This window comes from Spermophilus citellus, assembly GCF_964194105.1.
Source record: "Spermophilus citellus genome assembly, chromosome: 6".
NCBI lineage: Eukaryota > Metazoa > Chordata > Mammalia > Rodentia > Sciuridae > Spermophilus > Spermophilus citellus.
Window position 1 is genome coordinate 109129057 of NC_138187.1, and position 24109 is coordinate 109153165.

Genomic DNA, 24109 nt, shown 5'->3' on the forward strand with positions numbered 1-24109 from the left:
CATCTTCCTCGTCCTCATTGGGCAATCCAGTTCCAGCCCCAGGTCCAAAGCTGCCATATCATCTTTACTGCCATTCTTTATACTACAAGGGGGTCTGATTGTCAGTCAATGAAGTAACAAATGCATTACATCCAAAGTCATGCCAGGTCTGCAACCCACTGGGCAAGCACTCAGGGACCCTATCTCAGTGAATACTGGTCTTTGTGGCAGCAGTGTTTCATTGGTCATCTCTTGGAACCATTTTCAGTATCCCCAACTGAGCATTGGAAAGGCTATTGGTCAGAAGCAGGAGGTAGACGTGACAGGACAGGGATCATCTTGACCTTAACTATCAGAATCCTGCCATAAGCTCCATGCTACTCACTTAATAGCCATTGCATAGGGAGAGAGATGTGAGCAAGAGGTCAGAGGCAGGAACACATTCCATCATCTCATCCATCCTCCCAAACCACGCTGAATCCTTCACAGCAGGGTGATATTACTGTGCCACTATCCTTGCTTGTGTAATGAGCCAGTGTATGTCATGTCTCTTGGAAGGTCATCCTACAGCACTGGCATTGCGCGTGGACATGCAGCCTGATTGAGCAGAGAGATGACAGACACCTCGCTGCCTTTCATACGCACAAGATCAGAACCCAGCCAAGTGAATGCAAATGAAACGTCAGCTCGGGGCTCATATTTGCATAGTCTCTATTTATTTTGATAGAAAGAAAGCATGGAATTGGCTAAATCAACTCTGGAGACTGAAAAAGCCATAATTACAATCCAATGTAATCATCAAGCCTAGACCCTTTTCCTAATTCTATTTAACCCTTCTTAGCCTTTTCCAGGGAGTATGACAGGAGAGCCACTCACCTGGGTTTTCAGATCTGGAAAATAAAAAGAACCACAATTTACCCCAACACCCAGGATGCTCTGTCATCCTCAGGTTTTGATTAGAGAGTTGGTGAAAAAAAAATAGATGAAACCCTCCCGATATTCCCCTGCCTTTTTGGGTAAACATTTTTTTCTGAAAGAACTCTAAATACACTTGCAGATTTTCAAAATCCACTTTCTATACAGTTCTACTGTCTACCCTGAAGGAAGATCACAGATGGAGGTATGGAAAGAGGCACCATCAAAATGTCAAATCAAACCTAAACTTCATCTATGTTTTTTTTTCTTTTTAATCTGAAACAAATATTGAAAGTCATTGAAAAGCATAAGAATGTTCTGAAAATGAAAGTTTGTCACTAAGGAGACATAGGAGGTTAGAGGATGGGGTAGCGGCAAAGTAGTGGGAAGGATTCAAGAGATGGCACCAGGCAAGAAGCAGATTTCATCTGGAATTCTATCAAGAATTCCATTTGCAGCCTTCATTTTCTTTCTTCTTGAGAATTCTGTAAAAATTCACAGGGAGGGACAGGTGAGCAGAATCAGAGAGAGAGACTCTGTGTTGCCGTGACAACATGACTCTGGTCTCCATCTCTATCCCTGATCAGTACCTAACTCCTTTTTGGATTACTGCAGAGATCTCTCACTCTAGGATGAGCATATGCTCCTGAACCTGAGGATGATATAAAATTACAGGAAAGCGAAGTTTCTAAATAGTACAGTGATCTCGTCTTTACTTGAAAGATGTGTAATGGTCATAATGAAACATGATTGAGATATTTCCTTATTCCTCTCCCAGAAAGGCTGTCATAAACCACTGCCAAAGCCCTGTGCAGTGTGAGTGACAAGAGTATAGAAATGTCTGTTGTAAAACATTGATCATTAAAGATAATGGCTTGTGTCGAATAGACTTTAAAAAGGAAGTGAAACTTCAGCTAATGTTAGAGTAGTATTTACACTCTACATTGCAATAATGATATAAACATTTTCTTACTCCTAATCTGGTCCTGCAGGTGGATTAAACAACACACTTGCATCTATTACAGAGCAGGTTTACACGTTCAGTAAATGCAGAGGGTCTTGTTATTGAATCACTAAGCACACCTTTATATCATCTTGAATTTCATTAGCTTATGCAATTTCTGGCAACCTGTTGGTTCCAGGGAAATATATGGACCTATTATTTTCTGTTTTTCTGTAGGGTCTACTAATTTGCCTTCTTAGTTCTCTCTTTTTTTGTGGTTTAGAGGTGTGCTTTCCTTCAAAGTGATGACATTCCTAGTTTCTGATTATGCTAAATTGGATAAAAATAAATCTAGAATAATTTCCCTTCTGTTCTAGGGCTGATAAGTCATAAATATTGTCTGAGTTACTATAAGGAAAGGTCAAAATAAAAGCATATCTCCTATCATTGAAATCCTTAGGATTTTTTTAATACTTACCACCTCCCAGAGTAGCCTGTATAATATTTTGGAATAGCCTTAATTTTTAGAAAGCTCTTCCTTATACTGAACTCCATTGTTGAGGTATGGCTGATTCTGGGTAGCTATTTTTAACAAGACCCTAAGATGCTGGGTGCAGTGGAACATGCCTGTAGTCCCAGCAGATAGAGAGGCCCAGGCAGGAGGATCACAGTTCAAAGCCAGCTCCAGCAAATGGGTGAGGCTCTGAGCAACTTAGTGAAACCCTGTTTCAAAATAAAATAAGGGCTGGGAAAAGTACCCCCCAAGTTAAACTATTCCAGCAGAAAGAAGATCACCTGTTTTTATTAGGAAATGCAGTGACCCCCTTCCCAAGAAATTTTCTCAACTCTAATGCTCTATGGTTCTAAAAATATTTTTCAATCTTGACGCAGAATTGTATCCTAGAATTAGTAGGCTATTTATATCATAATTCTGATTATGTGAATTACCTTTAAATTTTCTGATGTCATACCTGAGTGCCATGACCTTGGAATGACTATACATTTCCTGAGCAGAACTTAGATTTACAATATTTGGAGTACATCAGATTCTACTAATCCTGCATGGTCATCACTGAGATGGTGTTTTTCCTGGCTCTAGATAAGAAGGAATGAGTTGTTAAATAAGTGAATAATGTTAAATGTTTTCATGGAACATATGTAATTGATGTAAGTGAACTATGTTTCATAACCATGTTAGTCATCACAAGTGAGTCTTGTTAAATGAGATCAAAGCAGATTGGTTAGGATTTTAACATGAAACCTTCTGTTAGTTATAAATTCAAGTTACATCATATACTTTTCTTATTGAGACTATTTACTGTTAACAGCTGGCCTTTCTCAAGTAGGCTGAATTATTGTGAATTTTATCTTATTCAGATAAATGGGATGCTGATCCTAGCATCAGATGGGTTCCCAAGGTCCAAATTTTATGTAGACTTTATCACACTATGAGTACAGTGGTAAACCTATTTAAGTTTAACTCTGAATTTCATTGGCTTCAACTTTATACCTGGAATATAAAACTTTCAGCTTATATAAACTCTATCCATCCTGATATTCTCTGAAGTCCCTCAGAGAGTTGTCATGAATGCTCATCAAGACTCACTTTCCCTTGCTATAACAAAATATCTGGAATAGCCAACTTATAAAAATAAAAGGTTTATTTTGGTTCACAGGTCTGTAGTTTCCAGAACATGATTGAGTGGCTTGTTGCTTTGGGTCTATGGTAAGGCAGTGTATCATGGCAGGAGCACAGGACAGAGAAAAACTGCTAACTTCATGAGCCAGGGAGCAAAGAAAGGAAGAGTCCAAAAGTCCCTTTAACACCTCCAATAACCTAAGGACTTCCCACTAAGTCCTAACCACCTCCTAATAGTGCCACCCTGGGCACCAAGTCTTTAACACATAGACTTTTGGGAGACATTGAAGATCCAAATTATGGTGGGCTGGAGCTGTGGCTCAGTGGTAAAGTGCTTGCCTAGCATGCCTGAGGCATTGGGTTCGATTCTCAGCACTGCATATAAATAAATAAATTAACTGATTAATTAAAGGCCATCAACAACTAAAAAAAAATTTTGTTTTTAAATATCCACATTATGGTACTTATTATGTTCCTAGTTCTGCTGGGAATAGTTACTGCTTCACCAAGAGCAGCAGGCCTTGTTGGACATCGTTGCTTCTTCCCTGCTCTTCATTGGACACTGCCACCAATGCTCTAGAGCCCTCCTGGTGTCTGCCCTAGATAACCAGGATGGAATGAGGAAGACTTCATTTCTCCCATATATTATCCTATATCACAGGCATCCCAAAATGGTGCTTATACCTCAGTTTCTATGGTAGTTAGCTGGGTGTGGTGACACACACCTCTAACCCCAACTACTCAGGAGGCTGAGGCAGAAGGATCACAAGTTTGAGGCCAGTCTGAGCAATTTAATGCAACCGTCTCTCAAAAGATTTAAAGGGATTAGGAATGTAGCTTCATGGTAGAGTGTCACTGGGTTCAATCCCCAGTACCCCCCCTCTAAAAAAAAAAATACCCAAAGAAACAACCAAAAACCCAAATTCTGGTGTTTAATAAAAGAACACAATGAAAGGTGAGATTAACTTCCTCCACTCTTAGTGTTAAAATTGGGTGGTCTTAGGATAAGCAAGATAAGAACTCATAACAGGTGGTGTATTAATTGGACCCAAAGGCTGGTCCTCCAGCCTGAGTGGGTGGTTCTCTATGGGTCCTCTCCAAAACTCCCTCAGATAAGGCAACTCAGCATCTCCCACTTGAATGTCAGTGCTTCACAGACACCTCTAACACACATACTAGATTCAGGGAGCTATTTTTGATGGTACTTCATTATACAAGCCAGAGTCCCCGTCGGTGGAAGACCTCAAGACTGTACTTCTCTATCCAAGATGTCAGTGTCATGCATTCTCCCTTCCAGCATCTTGAAGAAGAGACCTGCTATGCCATTTGTATCTGAAACTGAGCATCAAGAATTTTAACTTCTTTAATATTTCAAAAATGCCATTAGGACAGGTCAGCCTGTATCAAGCTTCTGGCACTTTTCTAGTACCCCAAACCAGATCATTTGTGTCCTGAAATATTGGCAGTGGCATCCTGAGGGAAACATTGCTGAGACAAAACTGCTTCTGCAGAGCACGCGCCTTCCCAGAGTGAAGGCATGTATCTTCCTCCAAAGGTACGAATGTCCGTGAATATGGGGATCATCAAGTCCCTTACAGATGAACTCAAGGGAGTGATTATTTCCCTGTGTCTGCATGTGTTTCAGTCTGTCACAACTCAACACTCTCACAAAGAAATCTTGGGACCTAGAAGTTGTAGTCAGAATTGCCCTCACTCAGTGGAGCCAGTGACTCTCCTTGGAAAACAGTCTCTTATAAGTGGTAAAGAACCATAGAAGTGCTGCCCACCTTGGACAGGAGTGTTGGGCCATGGAGGCCTAACATCTTGGGATTCTGGTCCCTGGCATTTTGGGTTGGCCTCAGGGGGTCATTGCTGACCTTTCAGGAGACAAATAAAAAAGGATTTTTACAGACCAATAAGATGTAAGCAGGAAGGAGGCAGTTGTCAGGGGGACAGAGTGTGTGGGGTACCATTGAGTAGCCAAATACATTTCAAGGTCATTATTTTATCCCCCCTTTCTACCTTTTTTGTCTTTTCATTCTCTCTTCTCTTGGTCTCCTCCTGTCTCCTCCTGGTTGTTAGCAGGTAGATCCAGTGACTTGCGAGATAGAACTCTCAGAGCTGAATGACACCTGCCAGCTCTGTCCCAGGGTCTCACACTCGCTGTCTGAAGCTCTAAAACAGGTCCTGTGGTTTACAGGTGAAGTAGGTACAACTGGAATTGTTACTGGAATATAGTATTCCTACAGAGTTCTATCTTAAGAGAATGAGGGACACAAGTATTTTCTTGGCATTTAAACATTAGTTGTTATCTTGACTAAATATCAAGCATACATAATAATTTTTTGTTATGAGGGTAGGAATGAGATGGACATCATTACCCTAAGTACATATATGATTGCATGAATGGTGTGTCTCTACACCGCGTACAATCAGAGAATTGAAATGTTGTACTCCATTTGTGTATGATGAATTGAAATGCATTCTGCTGTCACATACAACTAAGTAGAACAAATTTTAAAAAATAAATATAAAAAATAAAATAAAATTTATGGAAAGCATAAAAAATTTAGAAAAGAATTTTGTGTGTGTAGTTTCCATTCTTGAATATTGATGGCATGTTGCTTAAAATCTTTTTCTAACAACAAAACCCACTGTCCCCTTTTTTAAAAAGAGAGAGAGATATATGCTAGGTTCACATATGTGATTTATATAGCTCTTTCTTGCTGCCTGTGGGAATCTCTCTTTTACAATTTATTCTGGAGCATAATTGGTTTTCTGGATTAATTAGGCTCCTTTTTCTCCACATTCTAAGAAGTGATAAATGTGAAGAGGCACAGGCATCTTGCTTTCTTCTGTGACGTCGTGTTTGTACTGAAGGAGATGCATTTTCTTATGAAATTACCTGGCCAGTCTTGCATGTGATGTGAACATCTTGCTCATGGGCAGCCAGGTGCCCTCTCCTGAGGTGCACCTCCCCTGAGGATCAGAAAATGATGTGCTGATTCCAGACTGCCCTTTCAGAGAGGGGCTGAACTTTTTACAGTTGTACTGGGGCTGTTTGGGGGAACTAAAGAAAAGAGAGAGGAAGAGTGCATGCCAGGTGCCTTCTGTGTAGGAGAATCCCAGCTGAGGAGACAAAGCTAGGCTACAGCAATGGCGCTCTGAGCATTCTCTAGCAAATTAGGGGTGGCCAGATACTGTGATGAGTGGGGATTCTGCTTAGCCTCAAGGTGTCCTGTCTTTATCATGTCTTGTTTTTCATTTGTTCCTCCTTTATTAGCTTTAAAATTCTTTATTATTTTAAAAACAAATGTTATTGTGCCTAGTTTAGGTATACACAGTGGTGTTATGAAATTAATAGTAAATAAATAAACATATCAATGGTTATTACGGTGAAACAAATGAACATCCATCATCTCACAGTTACCCATTCTCCCCACCCCAACCCCCCATGGCAGGAGCAACTATAATCTACTCATTTAGCAAAACTCCTGAATGTAGCACACCATGTTTAACTGTGGTCCTCCCATTGTTTACTAAATCTTTAGACCTGTTCATCCTACATATCTGCTACTTTATGTCCTTCTCTCACCCATCCACCCCACTTTCCTAGTAATCACTGTTCTTTCTGTATACCTTTGACTTTTTCTGTTTAGATTCCATATATAAGAAATATTTTTATTTCTGTGTCTGGCTTATTTCACTTAGCATGATGTCCTCTGCTCCATCCATGTTGTAGCAAATGGTAGGACTGCCTCCTTTTTTTAAAGGCTGAGTAATATTACATTGTGTAAAAGTACCACAGTTTTTTTTATTATTTTGTTGACAAGATACCTAAGTTGTTCCCACATCCTGAGTACTGCAAATAATGTTGCAACAGACATGGGCATGAGGATATCTTTACAGGTAGTAATTTAATTACAGCTATTTGGCCTGGATACAGCTCTCTGTCCTGGAGGACAGATCGCACAGCTCACCCAATACTCTATTTCAAGGGGGAGTGGGATCCCGTGCCTGCTACTTGGCTCAGCCACTGCACTGGTTCCTTGGGAATAGAGAGTGCCGTGCCATTTCAGCTCAGGTTTCAGGCAGAGCATTACTTCCCTGGGAGGTCAAAGCAGGGATTCCCTGAGGGGCAGGGCACTGCTTCACCTTTGGTTCTAGGGGCCATGACTGCTGTGGGTAGTCAGTGTATCATTTCCCTGGAAGGCAGGGCTCCAAGTCAGCTCAGATCCTGAGCAGCAGGGCACAACCGTGACTAGGCAGCATGGTAGAGTGGATCCATGCTGTTGGTCCCCCAAGATAGACTGTAGCAGCAGTCGGGCTCCAAGATGGCAGGTTATCAGGTGGGGGATGGTAGATGAGCAGTCTCAGGGGATAGAGAAGTGCAGTGGGTACTCGCCCCCAGACCAGGACAATGTTCTCGTTCCACAGTGGTGCAGTCCATTAGCTGCACTGGTCACAGGGGATGGGGTGCAGTGTTGGCTTCTTTATCTGGGGAGAATGCAGCTATGTGGACTCCAGGCAGCTCCCTGAGCAAGGCTTAGTGCCTGTGAGGACTGCAGGATTCCCCAGTGGCAGGGACTTAGGTGGTCATGGTGGTAATGTGGACACTTCCTCTTGCCTACTTTTTCCCTGCAAGGAGAAGTCCTTCCTGATTCCAGATTGATCCTGACTGAGGCGGGGGGTGGTGCCAGAGGTGAGGTATTTTCTTCCTCTAAGAGGCCATCCTGGTTTTCTGCACTCTACGGGGTTTCTGCTACTCATTTGATATATTCCAGCATTCTTCAGTTATCTTCATCAAAATGTATTTCTTCGTTTGTGGGTTTGGCTGTCCTTTGGGTGGGTGGGGGGCAGAAGGAGCTTCTAGTCAGTCATCTTGCTGATGCCATTTAACTTTAGCTTTTATCAGAGGATATCGTGATGAGATTTCACACATCCATTTCTCTCACTGTACTCCTTAGTACAGTACAGGCTCTCTTACCTGAGTTGGTGCTTAACAAATGATTCTAGAATGAGGAGTTGCATACAGTAATGAGCTAATTAATTGAGTGAACATGAGCGCCCTGACATCCCCTTTGGAAGGACAGACTGCTTCTGCAGGCAGTAGTAAGTGATTTGAGCCACCATCAATGACTGTGGCCTGGTGCTCCAGTGATTTCAAAAGCCAAGCATTTGTTTCTCTTTGCCTGTTTCTGTGGAATTGTCTTTTGCTCTTGCTCCATGAAACATCTGAACTAAAAGAGGGACAGCACAACTATTGACTACATTATTGAGTACTAAAGAAAGTAAGACACACCTTCATTCTCTGGATGATTCTGTATCTGCAACCACATCACAGTTGCCATTACTCTAGAGCAGAGGTCAGCAAACTTTTTCTATAAAGGACCAGATAGTAAAGATCTTTTACTTTGTGGGCTCTGTTACAACCAATTTACCCTTGTAATACCAAAGCAGCCTCGGACAATATGTAAACAACCAGGTGCATTGTGTTCCAATAAAACTTAATTTATAAAAATAAGCAGTGGGTCAGTTTGGCTCCTATGGCCCTAGTTTGTTGGCCCCTGTTGTAGAGTGCTACATGATCTCTCATGTTCTTTTAAAATTATTATTAATTAAAAGGTGCTCATTTTGTGGAGATATGTCAGAGGAAGGGAACATGCCTAGCAAGTGTGAGACTCTGGGGTTTGATCCCCAGCACACAAAAATAAAATAAAACAAAATGTGTTCATTATCCTGTTCTTTTTCATTGCTTTTATGGTAGCCAATGAAAGGGTTGACTTATTTTGAATAGCAAGATTTTAAAAAATTACTTTTAAAGGCACATGCGGTCAGGTTGGGCAGGAGGAGCCAAAGTGTATATCCATAAAACATGGCTACTTAACAGAATGCCATGTCCTTCCCCAGACCCCAATCAGTTCAGCTTCATAACCAGTCCCTTCTCGCTCATGTCCTGCACAGCGATGGCCCCTCTCATATGACCCCAAGACTGCCTCCCTCTAGCCAGCATTACACTGGGGCAAGACTAGCCACAGCTCTCCCCCTCTCTTCTGTCACTTCATCCTTGATACAAAGCTGTGAAGTGAGTTTGTGCTGACCATACAAACTCTCTGGAACCTCTTTAGTTCCCTCCCCAAAATACTGAGTTTGGCTTACGGTTGGCAGCCTTTGGTACCCTGCCCCTTCCTTCACCTGCCCTTCTCACTCACTTGCTAATCTTTGTTCCAAGTTAAAGGGTTATCATGAGGTTGAAAAAGCCAAGGTTATCTCTCCACCATATTTTACTCCCCTAAGGACATGTCTTTGAGTCTAGATTGGCCCATGCAAAAAAGTCTGGCTGGCAGTTTTACTGGCTTTCTTTCAACAAGGAGAGTGAAAATGCTGGTTGCCAAGCAACACATATGCCATGACTTCTTCCGACAATGTGAAGTTCAAAAAAATAGCAAGAAACATTTGTCTATATCATCATATCATGAGCCGGGATCCTGTGGGACAGGCAGGGCAAGCAGGTTGATACAACAACATAATATCTTTTCATTCCAACTTTGGTGTCTTTCCCTGGAGTCTCACCTGGAGAGACAGAGGAGCAGGCCTTCAGTTCGGTGCAACTGATGGACAGACTTATCATGAAGAACGCCATAGTATAGTCAGTCACCACCATTTGTAGATTCCTTAGTTGAAAATTTTCTACTTGATAAAATTTCTTTCTAATTTTTTTAGTTAGCTTTTTTACTGCTGTGACTAAAAGGGCCAACCAGAACAATTGTAGAGGAAAGATTTATTTGAGGGCTCACAGTTTCAGGGGTCTCAGTCCATAGAAGCCCAGCACCATTCCTCGGAGCTCCAGATGAGGCTGACCATCATGGCAGAAAAGTGTGGCAGAGGAAAGCAGCTCACATGATGATCAGAAAGCAGGGAGAGGGGATCTCCACTTGCCAGATACAAATATATACCCCAAAGCCATAGTCCCAATTCCTGCCTCCTCCAGCCACACCCTACCACTTCAGTTACCACTCAGTTAATCCCTATCAGGGCATTAATTCACTTATTTGGTTAAGATCCTTATAACCCAATCATTTCTCCTCTGAACCTTCTTACATTGTCTCACACGTGAGCTTTTGGGGGACACCTCATATCCAAACCATAACAGTAATCCCTGAACAATACTCAATGCACTTCAGAATCATTTCAGGATTTACAGAGTGGTGGAGACTTTGAGTCTCCAACCCATATGTTCCCCATTGAAATGGCACAAGGTGCTACTCTGCCTTCTTGTGTCTGCTCTTCTATTTATAAACAAGTGTGCTTTCGAGTTGATGTACTGCTATGTGGTTTTTGTTTTGTTTTGCATTTTTGTGTTTTTGTTGGTGATTTCACTGTTTTAAATGATCCCGTGCATGGTGCTAACGTGTTGTCTAATGTAACAAAGGGCACGAAGGCTGTGATGTGCCTTGTGGAGAAAACACACATGTTAAATAAGCTTCACTCAGGCCTGAGTTACAGTGCTGTCGACTTCAAGTTCAATATTAATGAATCAACACAACAGTACATTCAGAAAAAGGAAGAGGATATTCCGTGATCTATATGTAAGGGCACTCCAGAAAGTTCTAAGCTAATATCTGTGGTACATAATGAAGCAATAGAAATGATTTTAAAAAGTAACTGAATTTGTAGATTCATGAGATGATGAACAGTTAAGGGAAAAAAATCTGTAGCCCAGAGTATTGTTGTGAGGCCAAAAGCCAAAGAAATTTATGGTCATATTACTCTGGTTCAGGAAATGATTGAACCCTTCTTGGTTAGTGTTTATTATAAAGCAATACTGCATATGTTTTAGTACTTATAAGGAATAGGTATTAAATAAGTTATCTTTCAACAGAAATACAAATAAAACAAGGTTGTATAATGACCAGTTGATGAAACTGTTGTGACGGGATCCTCACCAGAGGCTCACTAAACCATGCATTTCCCTCAAAAGTCATGGACAATTATTCACTAATTCAGCATTCACAGGTATTTTATAGAACCTATATGATCACAGCTATCCCAAATGGAACCCATCTTCTGCCTCCCATATTGAAGACAAGGCCCAGGTGCACTGTCTTTGCCATGATAAGACTCAACCGCCCCACTGAATGGCTATGTTCACGACACGTCCTTCCCGGACGTGAAGGGAGTTAAATGTATGCAGCTGATCCCTGGTGCCCCCCCCACACACACACACCTCCCTTATTGCTCCTTTCACCACTTCTATCACTGGTTATTTTGCGAAAGAGAAGCCCTGGTATATTTATAAACTGTCCTGGTACTGAGCCGTTGTGAGCTCAGCATCCCTGAACAGACACCTTAATTGGTCTCAGATGGGAAGGAAAAACTATCACACCACAGTCTCTCCTCCCTGAAGCTGGATTCAGGTCACGTGTGAAATGGCCCCTTGTCTGTTGACAGTGGCCTGCATCTCCCACAGTCTGCTGAACTGGACAGTCCCTCCCCAGGGGGTTCAGACGTGCAGATGAACTCCTCTCATCTGGTATTACAAACACATGGCAGAGATATGAACATAGGGCATGGGAAACACAGAGGCGGCCTCAGCCTTCAGGGGAGGGGATGCTCCAGAGATGAAATGACACTTGGCGAATGCTGCTGATGAAGTAAGCAGAGGCCTCTTAAAAGCAAGACAGAAAAAATGGTAGAACAAGTATAGGAATGGAAAAAAAAAAGAAAAACTTGAGACATTCGTTTAGTACGATTCTTAAAGTGTCCAGAAACACAATCGGTAAACCCGTGGGCCTCATTATCACCACTCTGGACACTCTGGCCCCACACAGCAACTGAAAAGTTCCCAGAGGAGGCCTTTCTAGAAAGTTCTTTCAATTGCTGAGCAAGTGAGTATTTGGGCTTGTGTCTGTGTTTCTCCACTTATCAGGAATACAAATACTTTTTTTCCTTCCGTGCTACTAGATGCAAATATGAGAATTAAGAGACAGTGAGGATAAAGTGGTTCCAACTCCTTGTAAGACATTTTGCATGCATTATAAACACATAGATCTTCAATACAAGTTCTCAGCAGGGAACTGCTTTTTGTTACAGGGATTGCCTGTGTGCACGAACTTGCAGAGAAAGGCAGTGTATGCAGATAGCACGCTGAGTCACTGGTCACAAAGTCATTTTCTCCTGATCCCTTCTTCCCATTTCTATTCCCAGGCCTCATTATGTGCAATGTCATATGCACACAGACACACAGGAACATCCCATCACAGCCAGGACAGAAGTGCCCAGGGAGGTGTTTGCATGAATTTCATCTTTGGAGTAAGAAGCACTTGCTCAGCTGCCAACCACAAATAGCCCCATGCTCCCATGCTGGAAAATGATGCTAATTGGTGTGCCATTAAAAAAAAAAAAGGAAGAAAAAAGTACCAACCACAACAAAATAACCATGTACAGACCTAAAGTCCTACCCTGACAGTCCATGTGAAGCATGGCCCACTAATGCAGCCCTAATTCACTTTGTTTGGCAGAGAGAGCAAGCTCACCATGCTGCTTCGGGAGTCTCTGGGGAACATGAACTGTCGCACCACCATGATCGCTCACATCTCTGCCGCAGCTGGGAACTATGCAGAAACCCTGTCTACCATCCAGATCGCATCAAGGGTCTTGAGGATGAAGAAGAAAAAGACGAAGGTAAGCAGTTCACAGTGGGTGCAGTGGGTAATGGAGCTTTGGAGACTTGCCCCAGAACTGAGTCAGAGAGAGCCAAATCAATATGGCTGATCCCCAAACACAGGGGTGCATGTGAAAGCATCACTGTTGTGGTCTCCACCTCAGGGCAGGGAAACCTTCCCACTGACAGGAGAGAGTCAGGTCTTCTGCTGGCCCTGGACATCCAGCCTGACCCCTGACAGGTAGTGCTTGGCATGCATTAGATAGATTTTGAGATGAAAAATGTTGGAGAGATGGAAATCATTCAGTTTTTCTCTTGCCCGACTGGTTCCTATGTAGATGAAGACTCTGTCCTTCAATGAGTCAACTCTCTAAAGAGGGTTATTAACTTCTTGTTCATGTGACCCTATTGCACACCCCTATGTTCAGGAGTGATTTCCTGGCTGCTGGAATTGTCGTGTTAATTCAATGTTTTCTGGCTTGATACCGAGTCTGCTAGATGCCACTGGGCTCCTTTCCTCTGGCAGCTTGGCAAGAATGCCTGAGAGGACCATGGTGATTGTGGCCACTCAGATCCAGGGGGGCCAGCGATTAACATGTGGGAGGGCTTTTCTTTCCTTCTCCTTTATGTATTTTTTAATGGGGGGATGGAGTATAAAACAGGTTTCACAACCAATGTTCTGTTGGTGGTATTCAGGAATAGCCCTTAAGAGGTCGGAAGGGGACTGGATCTCCTCTCCTGAGCAGCCTCTGATTCCTCAGTGTGCCATATAGGGATTATCTTAAGCACATACAGCTAAGATGTGGGACATTGGACACTCTAGCCTGGCCCACTGGAGTCATGGTTCCGCTCTTCAATGCAGGAGGTTAACCAGGGGGACCTTCAGTAGCTCCTGTTGAGTCAGTGGTTTATACCATTTACCACATAATGTCAGGCTCCCTGGGAGGGCTGTCTCAGAGGCGCCACATGTTAACTGTTCTCTCATTCATAGTACACGTCGAGTTCCTCTGGTGGAGAAAGCTCCTGTGAGGAAGGCAGAATGCGCAGGCCCACCCAGCTGAGACCCTTCCATACCAGAGCCACGGTGGACCCCGACTTCCCCATTGCGCACCTGTCCAGTGATCCTGACTACTCCTCCAGCAGCGAGCAGTCTTGTGACACTGTCATCTACATTGGGCCTAATGGCACAGCCCTCTCTGACAAGGAGCTCACCGACAATGAGGGCCCCCCAGACTTTGTTCCCATTGTGCCTGCCCTGCAGAAGACCAGAGGTGACAGCCGGCCCACAGAGGCAGGAGAGGCTGCAGCCAGCAAATCAGAAAGGGACTGCTTGAAGTGTAACACATTTGCTGAGCTGCAAGAGAGACTAGACTGCATTGATGGCAGCGAGGAGCCCAGTAAGTTTCCTTTCGAAGAGCTGCCTGTACAGTTTGGGGCAGAGCAGGGGAGCAAATGCCCCTCGTTAAGCCAAGTGGCTGGGGCAAACTCACTTTCTGAGTCGGATAAGGAAGACAACGGGTCAGATGGCCCGCTGACTGATCGGGAAGGCACAGACAACCTGGCCTGTAAGATGCAAAGGAATCACTCCCCTGTGCCTGCCACAGCACGCAGCAGCAGCCCCACCCCAGCCTCACCCCGAAGCATCCCAGGCAGCAGCGGCCAGATGGTGCAGAGCCCCAGCCTCCAGAGCAGCCGGGAGAGCCTGAACTCCTGTGGCTTCATGGAGGGCAAGCCCAGGCCCATGGGCTCCCCCCGGCTGGGCATTGCCAGCCTGTCCAAGACCTCTGAGTACAAACCCCCTAGCTCTCCTTCCCAGAGATGCAAAGTCTATACCCAGAAAGGGGTCCTGCCAACCTCTGCCCCATTGCCACCCTTGAGCAAGGATTCTGGCATGGTCTCTAGCGAGTCCTTGCTGCAGCCTGAGGTACGTACCCCTCCAGTTGGAATGAGCCCCCAGGTTTTGAAGAAATCTATGTCTGCTGGAAGTGAGGGGTTCCCAGAAACCCCTGTTGAGGATGAGCATCAGGCAGCATCTCCCCCAGACTCTAAGAAGGAGATCCTGAGCACCACAATGGTGACCGTGCAGCAGCCATTGGAGCTGAACGGGGAGGATGAGCTGGTGTTCACGCTGGTGGAGGAGCTGACCATCAGTGGGGTCCTGGACAGTGGCCGCCCCACCAGCATCATCAGCTTCAATAGCGACTGCTCTGTGCAGGCCTTAGCCTCAGGCTCCCGGCCTGTCAGCATCATCAGCAGCATCAGCGAGGACCTGGAGGGCTACTCCAGCATGGCTCCCGTCTCTGAGGTGAGCATCACACAGTTCTTGCCCCTTCCGAAGCTGAGCCTGGATGGGAAGGCCCGGGAAACAGGCAGCAGGCGTTCCTCCATCAGCTCCTGGCTAAGCGAGATGAGCGCCGGCAGTGATGGCGAGCAATCATGTCACAGTTTCATAGCCCAGACATGTTTTGGGCATGGGGAGGCCATGGCAGAACCTCCAGCCTCGGAGTTTGTTAGCAGCATCCAGAACACTGCTGTGGTGTGCAGAGAGAAGCCCAAGGCAGGCCCTGACAACCTGCTCATCTTGTCTGAGGTCGGGGAAGACTCTTTCAACAAAGCCACCCCCATCAAAGGCTGCAAAATATCCACACTGGGCAAGGCCATGGTCACCATCTCCAATACAGCCAACCTGAGCAATTGCGAAGGGTACATCCCCATGAAGACCAACATCACGGTTTACCCCTGCATCGCCATGAGCCCTCGGAACGTGCAAGAGCCTGAGGCTTCTACTGCCATCTCCAAAACAGCTGCCAGAGCAGCCCCGTCCCAGGAGAGTAAAGAAACCAATGCAAAGAAAGAGATGAAATTTGAGGACCCCTGGCTGAAACGAGAAGAGGAAGTGAAAAAAGAGAATGCTTTTCCCAGTGAAGAAGGGATTAGATATGAGACTGCCACAGGCCCCACTAAGCCTGAGACCAGGCCAGAGCAAGAACAGGATAGGAAGCCCAGCCCGGGCGACAGGCTCAGCAGCAGCAGTGGAGAGGTATCTGCCTCCCCAGTGACTGACAACTTCAAGAGGGTTGTGGATGGCTGTGAGATGGCTCTGCCTGGTTTGGTGGCCCAGAGCCCAATGCATTCCAGCAAAAGCCTGAAATCCAGCAGCCTTCCTAGAGCATTTCAGAAAGCCAGCAGACATGAGGAGCTGGACAGCCTCTTCTACCACTGCAGTGCCGACACCAATGGTCTGGGGACAGCATCAGGCACCCAGGCCTCTAAGGCAACCCTGGAGCGCAAGGTGGCTTCACCCAAGCATTGTGTTCTTGCCCGGCCTAAAGGGACTCCCCCCCTGCCTCCTGTCCGCAAGTCCAGCTTGGACCAGAAGAACCGGGCCAGCCCCCAGCACAGTGCCAGCAGCAGCAGCACCAGCAGCCCTTTGAACCAGCCAGCCACCTTCTTGGCCAGCTTCCCTGATGAGCCCAGCAGCAAGATGAAGGACGCCAGTAGCAGCAGCAAGCTCTTCAGCGCCAAGCTGGAGCAGCTGGCCAGCAGGACCAACTCTCTTGGCAGAACAACAGTCAGCCACTACGAATGCTTGTCGCTGGAGAGGGCCGAGAGCCTGTCCTCCATGAGCTCGCGACTGCACGCCGGCAAAGACAGCACCATGCCCCGTGCTGGCAGGAGCCTGGGCCGCAGCAGCGCAGGGGCCTCACCACCCAGCTGCAGCGCCACCCAGTCAGCAGGGGCGTCGCCCAAGGCCAGCCAGTCCAAGATTTCAGCCGTGAGCAAGCTCCTCCTGGCCAGCCCCAAAGCCCGCAGCCTGTCCACCCCCACCACCAAAACCCTCAGCTTCTCCACCAAGTCGCTGCCTCAGTCAGTGGGCCAGAGCTCCAATGTGCCCCCCAGTGGGAAGCACATGTCCTGGTCCACCCAGTCGCTCAGCAGGAACCGAAGCTCTGGATTGGCTTCCAAACTGCCGCTGAGAGCAGTCAATGGGCGCATCTCCGAGCTGCTGCAGGGGAATGGGGGCGCCCGGGGTTTGCAGGTCCGGGCTGGACCCGAGGCGGAGGAGCGCAGTGGGGCCCCCGTGGAGGACAAGCCTGCAGCAGCGCACCTGCTGCCCTCGCCCTACAGCAAGATCACCCCACCGCGGAAGCCACACCGGTGCAGCAGCGGGCACGGCAGCGACAACAGCAGCGTGCTGAGCGGGGAGCTCCCGCCGGCCATGGGGAAGACTGCCCTCTTCTACCACAGTGGTGGCAGCAGCGGCTACGAGAGCATGATGAGGGACAGCGAGGCCACCGGCAGCGCGTCCTCGGCCCAGGACTCCATGAGCGAGAACAGCAGCTCTGTGGGCGGCAGGTGCCGGAGCCTGAAAACCCCAAAGAAACGGTCCAATTCAGGTAGGCGCTTGGGGACAGGGTCCCAGGGAGGTAAAGGGCAGGTGTGTGGGGGGTCCACTGCTCCCCTGTCCTCTGATGAGGGGACCTCCAGGTCCTGGGGATGAAGGTCTCATCTCTCCTTTCTGATATCCTGTCACTTGTAGGTCTTGGCTAGGGATAGAACTGCAGAAGGCTTCATTGTAAAAACTTGTTGTTATGTGCATCATTAGACCTTGAGGACGCCACCGGCCCTCACTCAGCAGGGGGAAAGGCCAAGGTGCTGGATGCCCAGGAGTATCCATGAATCACTGGCTCTTCCTCCATAGCATCTCCTTACCTGGTCCCTGAGCCGTGGCTTTATTTGCTCAAGCACTGTACTACTTTTTAGAGGTCTCTGAGGGATCAGATCAGGTTCCCTGACCTCAGGACTACAGAAACCTGTATGTGGGACTGATAGTCTCCAAGACCTTGGCAGCCTCTCTCAGGGATGGAGCATACTTTGATTCATTGAAGGTGCAGTAGGAGAAGCCTTCCTCCACTCCCACCCCAAAGACAGTCATAGACAGTCATGTATGGACTCCAGCCGAAGAGGTTGCACTTCTGTTCACACACACAGTGCCACACCGTATAGACCCACTCATGCACTACCACCACTGTGGTGGGAGGGAGTCTTTGCCATCTCCAGGTATCTGTTGTCAAAAGGCAATACTCCAGAACTCAGGAAAACCACTGACATGTTTGTCAGAGTTTAGTGTGACATGTAACAGTTAGTTCTGGTGGGCAAGGAGAAGAGAACTGGAGTACACACGGGGTAGGTGAGGTGAAAGACGGGAAGGAGAGAAGGAAGCAGGGAGACAGAAGCAAAAGTTACCAGGAATAACGAGATACTTGAGAATTTTGCCTGGAATCATTTCTATTCTTCAATGACTTCTAAAGAAATCGTCCTCATTCATTCTTTAGCCTCAGCATTCAAATACAAAAAGAATAATGCCAAGCCCCAAATGCAATGCAATTCTGTGCCTTGGTTGAAGTGCAGGTGGCAAGGGGCCTGTCCTGTGCCACCCTTCTGTGGAATTCTAGGCTCTTCAGAAGCCACTGCTTTGCAAAATATGGGTGTCAACAGCCTATTTGGGATTAAAAGATGGGGTGATGTTCAGAAAGGGTCCTTTTTCTACTGTGCCAGCTGTATCTGCAGCACCTGCTCCACAGACTTTTTCTATCAGTCATGACATTGCTTTTCCCTATTCCACCACCAGTGAGTTCCAGCTCTGGAATGTTCCAATCCAGATATAAGGACTCTGATCAGAGCACATCATAACCCTTTGTCTTCCTCAAATCAAAGAAATGGCCTTAAGGGATCATGCATTCATGCAGTTTTACGTCCCCAGATGCCCCACTAGCCCACCTCACCCCATCACAACTCACAGAACATGGCTGTGAGGATGTTACATTCTAAGCATGTTTGGAAAACTTCATGGCTGTCAGCACCTTGATGTCTTTATTTCCCAGTGGTGTGTGTTTCAGCATCTGATGCACTTGGTCTGTGCTCTGCTTCACCCACCTCAGTCTCAGCAGCAGACTTTGGAGCAGAACCCCCTACAAAACAAGTTGGAAGTGACGAGCTACTCAGTAAAACAAAACAGCTGCTGTGTCCTATCATTAGGGCCAAGGGCATTAAACTGTGTTGGTATTAGTCACTAAACATAACAAAGTTTATCTACGCCACTATCTTTTTTTCAATATTTATTTTTCAATTGTAGTTGGACACAATACCTTTATTTTACTTATTTATTTTTATGTGGTGCTGAGATTGAACCCAGGGCCTCGCACGTGCTAGGCGAGCGCTCTACCGCTGAGCCACAACCCCAGCCCTACGCCATTATCTTTGTGGGGAAGAAATATCTGCTGGCTTCCCCAGTACTTGACTAACAAACCCTGTTATTTCAACCTACCCAGTGTTGATCTTCAAATTCAGACGATTGTGTGACATTTGCTATGTGGTCATCAGTGTTTTAGGGTTAGAGAGTGCTTTCATTAGTTCTCTCTAATTAAGTGCCTTGAATTAATTGTTCTTTCACTGCTTTTTATTCTCTTTCAAGACTTTAATTTATTGGTTTGCCTGTTATAGTGGAACAAAGAGGAGGAAAAAGATGTGAAAGACACAAATGTGTACAATAGCTCCTTGGAGAGTGGCCACAGGTTCTGCACATGACCTTGCTCAGGGCTGAGTCCTTTCACAGGTGCTGTCCTTTGAGGGTCTCTCTTTAGGTAAGGCCTTTGGAGGAAATAATATGAAATTAAAATGTGATGGTAAGTGCTATAGATAGGATTTCATGTGGAGTGCCCAGAGCATCAGACCTTTGTGATCTGCTGCCACAGATCCGGGGCTCCATGATGGATTTGGTGGTGAAGTGGAGCTTGTTTCAGGTTAGGTGACCTTGTCTCACTTGTTTATGATTATTATTAAGAGAAATGCTGGCTGTGAGGTGTGATAAGCATCCATCAAAAACCACTTCTTTAGGAGAAACCATAAAACCCCTCAAAGGAAAATCCTAAGTAGATGGCTAATGTTTAGAATTACTAGAGATGAGACAGGCAGTTGTCTTTTATTTGAGATGGCTTTTGAGTTTGGAAAATTGTAATGCTTTGGTTATTTGCTTAACAAAAAGGAACTAGAATTTTATCATTGGGTAAATAACGGTGAGCACTCTGATTTCCTTGTGATGCATATAACAATAGAAACCATCAAATATCACCACAGTTCATTATTCCAGCCTCATTCCTAGAGACCCATGTTATTAGTGAAGAGTGAACATAATCAGGCTTATTTATTCTTGTGGTCTTTGTGTGGAATAGTGCAGTGAGATTAATCCAGAAAGTAGAAGACATAGGATCTTGAGTTGTGTGATCTCTCAGAAATAATTAGCCACTCTGGGCTTCAGTTTTCTCATGTACAAGTTAAGTAAGGGATTTGGTAGATAATAGCCATGGTCTGCCTGCTGCCCACATCATAAGAGACTATGTCAATTAATACAAAGAATATTGATGGCAATATGACATCCTTTTCATAAGGCAACCCATTGTCAGTGAGTTTTATTTTTGGTTGTTATATCTAATAGTTTCCCATTACTGTAACAAAATACCCAAGGCAATCAACTTAAAAAGAGCAAAGGTATGCTTTTTATTGTGGTTTCAGAGATTCTGGTCCCTAATCAAACAGGCCTGTTGCTTTGGGCAACACAGCATAGTGAGGAGTGTGTGGTGAAGCAAAGTCACTTACCTCATGGTGGCCAAGAAGCAAAAAAAAAAAAAAAAAGAGAGAGAGCGAGAGAGAGAGAGAGAGAGAGTGAGAGAGACTGGATTCTCATTATCCCCTTCAAGGGCATATCTCAGTGACCCAAGACCTCCTACTAGGCCCCTCCTCCTGAAGGTTCCCACCTCCCAGTCATGCCACGGGCTGGGGACCAAGCCCATAACATATAGGCTTTGGGGTTATACCCAAAATTACACCACAGCACATGTTAGGCATTCATCAGGCATGCACTCCTAAAGCTTAGTGATAAAGAAGGTTCCAGTGAGGGAGGAGTGTCAGCAACATAAATTACAAGGTGACTGTAAGAAGTCTGTAATTTAATTAGAGAGAAAGGAAGAAAAGCATGAAATAGAGAACGGTGGCGGGGCGGGGACTGAGTGCTGCCCTGTGTGATTGGAGAGTACAGACATGAGCGTATCAGATATTTTAGGTAAAGGCAGGACTCTGTGAGTCAGAGCAATGGTAGAAGGCTGCAGGGAAATACCAGGCCGGGGCCTGGTCTTGAAGGATCCTGATATTTTCACAGGCAGAAGGGGTGGAAGGCACTGGAGACTGAGGGAGTAATGGGAACCCAAGCTCCGAACTGCAAGACCAGGATCAAGAGGGGCCTATTCTTATTGAGAGTCTACAAAATGCAATCCCAGATTAAGTTACTCATTGACCATCCAGGGACTGAATAAAAGTGCCCACTATCTTATACTCTATATCAGTCTCTAAAAGTAAAATAAGAATATATATTATTGTAGTTGGCAGTGGGGAGTCATTACAGGTTCTTGACCAAGGAAGCCATGAGAGAAACTTTTAAGTTATTTAATGGATGGATTTTTCATTCATCCTTCCACAGTTCCTAGCCGGCCCCTCTGTGGTCAGTGACGTGAACTTGTATATAGCCTAGGGCTATGAATTAGAGCTATGTCAGCCAGCCCAAGAGGGGATCCCATGTCTGTCCCAGACAGAAGGCATGTAATTTTCTGAGGGTCTATCAGTCTATCAGTGGGTGGCGTGTGACAGATGCTAAGGTAGCAACCGTCAAGCCCCCTATCCTAACACTACCGCCTCCCTCTGAGTCTCACCTCAATCATCATGTAAACTCTCCCCAGAGCCTCTTTATCTTCTTCCCATGGTGCTTCATTCCACCCTGCCCTCTTGGCTTCTTTCCCTGAACTGGAGAGGGAAGGCCAAGAATTAGAGGAGCATCTTGGCCTGAATGAATCTCATACCTACTGCAGGGAGCCCAGGCCTGCTTCGATCCAGCATCCAGAAAGCTCCAGGGTGAGGGAGGGTCTGCCCACAGAGAAGCAACCCCAGGAAAGCCTGCTCATTCTGAGACACACGGAGGCCTTGACCTGATGGGACATGAGCTTCTACACGTCCTGTTTGCCCCTACCTCAGCCTGCCTGAAACTCAGCACTGAGCAGGTACAGGTTACCATTGAATACCACTGATTGATGCCTCAGTTGGTTGGTTGGCAGCATAACCCTAAAATTCAGCTCATATTTCTTTTCTATGTATTTTTCTTATCTTGTTCTGTTAGTGATAAGTGCTTGAAATGTTGAGTCTAGTCTCCTATTTCCTTTGTCAAAAAAGCACCAATCACGTGTCTTCCCTTCTCTTGGTGTCGGATAAACATTACTGACTGATGGGCCCATCTTGTGGGTTGTGATTTGCCACCTGTAGTGAATTGAGCTCCAGGGATACCAGGTTCAGTTCACAGAGCGATACACAAGTATCTGTGACTAATCACCTCTCGCCAGCGCCTGAGAGCACCGCGGTTTGCTCTGCTTCTCATTTGGTTCTCACGTGCATGTCCTGGTTTTGTTTTAATGGATTCCAGAAACACAGTGGCCGTGGGCTTAATGAAAACTGGAGGAAGGAGAGCCACTTCCTGGCAGATTTAAGATTTCAGAACTGTTTCTAAGAGGCTGAACCTAGAGAGAGAGGAGAGAACCTTTTTAAATATGTTATGGGGTAGGGGGGGATTAATTGACTCCCTAAGGCACCAAGGAAGCTCTTTAAGAATAAGACCCTAGATGGGGGCAGAGGGCATGATGTGGTCCCAGGTACAGGGCTGAGAGTCAAAGAGAGTGTGTGAGGAAACTCAGGCTCTGCTTAGAGGGGACCTGGGAGGCCCTGGGGTACCTGCCTCCTTCTCATCTATCTTTCTCATTTGACTCATCATCTAGTATTCCAGGGAGCTGGCTTCTTGCAGATCAGTAAGAACATATATAGAGTCATGTTCCCTCTTTCCCTTTCTCTCACTCTCTCACTCTCCTCCATGTCTGTGGTTTCCTTTCTACATAAGTGTTTCATGCTTTCCAATTCACTGCTCTCCTAGTGCCTGCACCTTGACTCAGAATGCGGTGGGTGATGAAGGGGAAAGCTCATGCTGGAAGATTCCTATCCTAGAGACAGGCGTTTGGAAATAGACAGAAGTACATGCCTGGAGGGTGTTGTGAGGCCTCCGTGCTCCAAATGCCCATGTTTTCTAGGCAGTAACATTTTCAGTTCGATGGGTCATGAATATCGCTGGTGGCCAAACCCACAAGGGGAGGACTGAGAGGGTTCAGCCTCCATTTAGTGGGAATGGTCTGGTTGAAAGTTTTGTGAAAAATAACAGCGGTGACTTACTCAGGCCAAACCTGGGACATTTCATGCAGCAAAGTTATGTTGGCAGTTATCAGCCTGAGTATTTCTTTACATTCTGGATTTCTCAAGTGCTGTGCTGTTAGGGCATAAAGTAGTTGAGAAGAGAGACATCCTGATCCTCTAGCATTAGAAGGAGGCTGATTTCCAGTGTGCCATCACAGACCCAGCAGGCAGTGTGTCGTGGATACTGCAAGACTCCTGTCTGGCTGGGGTGCCCCACTGGCCATGGTTCCTGCCCAGACCCCACCAGCAATCTCGTAAGAATGGACAGTGGTAGACTGTGCCCAGCAAAACTTGGAAACATCTGCTTACAAGGTCGATATAGTAGACCTTGCAGAAAGTCCAAGAACTTTACATGGGGACCAGACCAGACCCTGGGGCCAGTCTTCTCCCCATGATGTCATACCATGCCAATGTTATTGCTCCCTGGGTCCTTCAGAGGAAAGGAAGGACACCATCTCTACCTATGAAACATCCTTCACATCATTAAACTCCATTTCTCTACCCTGACTACATCCCCTCTGCCCCTGTCCTTGATTTTCTCTGTCATCACCAACATTAGGCTCATTGTGGGTGTTTTAGTGGCTTTTTCATCACTATAACCAAAAGACCTGACAAGAACAACATAGAGAGG

General features: G+C 45.8%; 1 protein-coding gene across 1 annotated transcript in view; it reads left to right on the forward strand.

The window, feature by feature from the left end:
- The window catches only part of KIF26B (kinesin family member 26B), a 491165-nt gene that overhangs the window by 450933 nt on the left and 16123 nt on the right, over positions 1 to 24109 (forward strand). The window contains exons 11-12 of the mRNA XM_081299332.1: positions 12998 to 13160; positions 14132 to 17537. Of these exons, the coding sequence (XP_081155458.1) occupies positions 12998 to 13160; positions 14132 to 17537 (3569 nt within the window). The remainder of the gene's footprint in view (positions 1 to 12997; positions 13161 to 14131; positions 17538 to 24109) is intronic.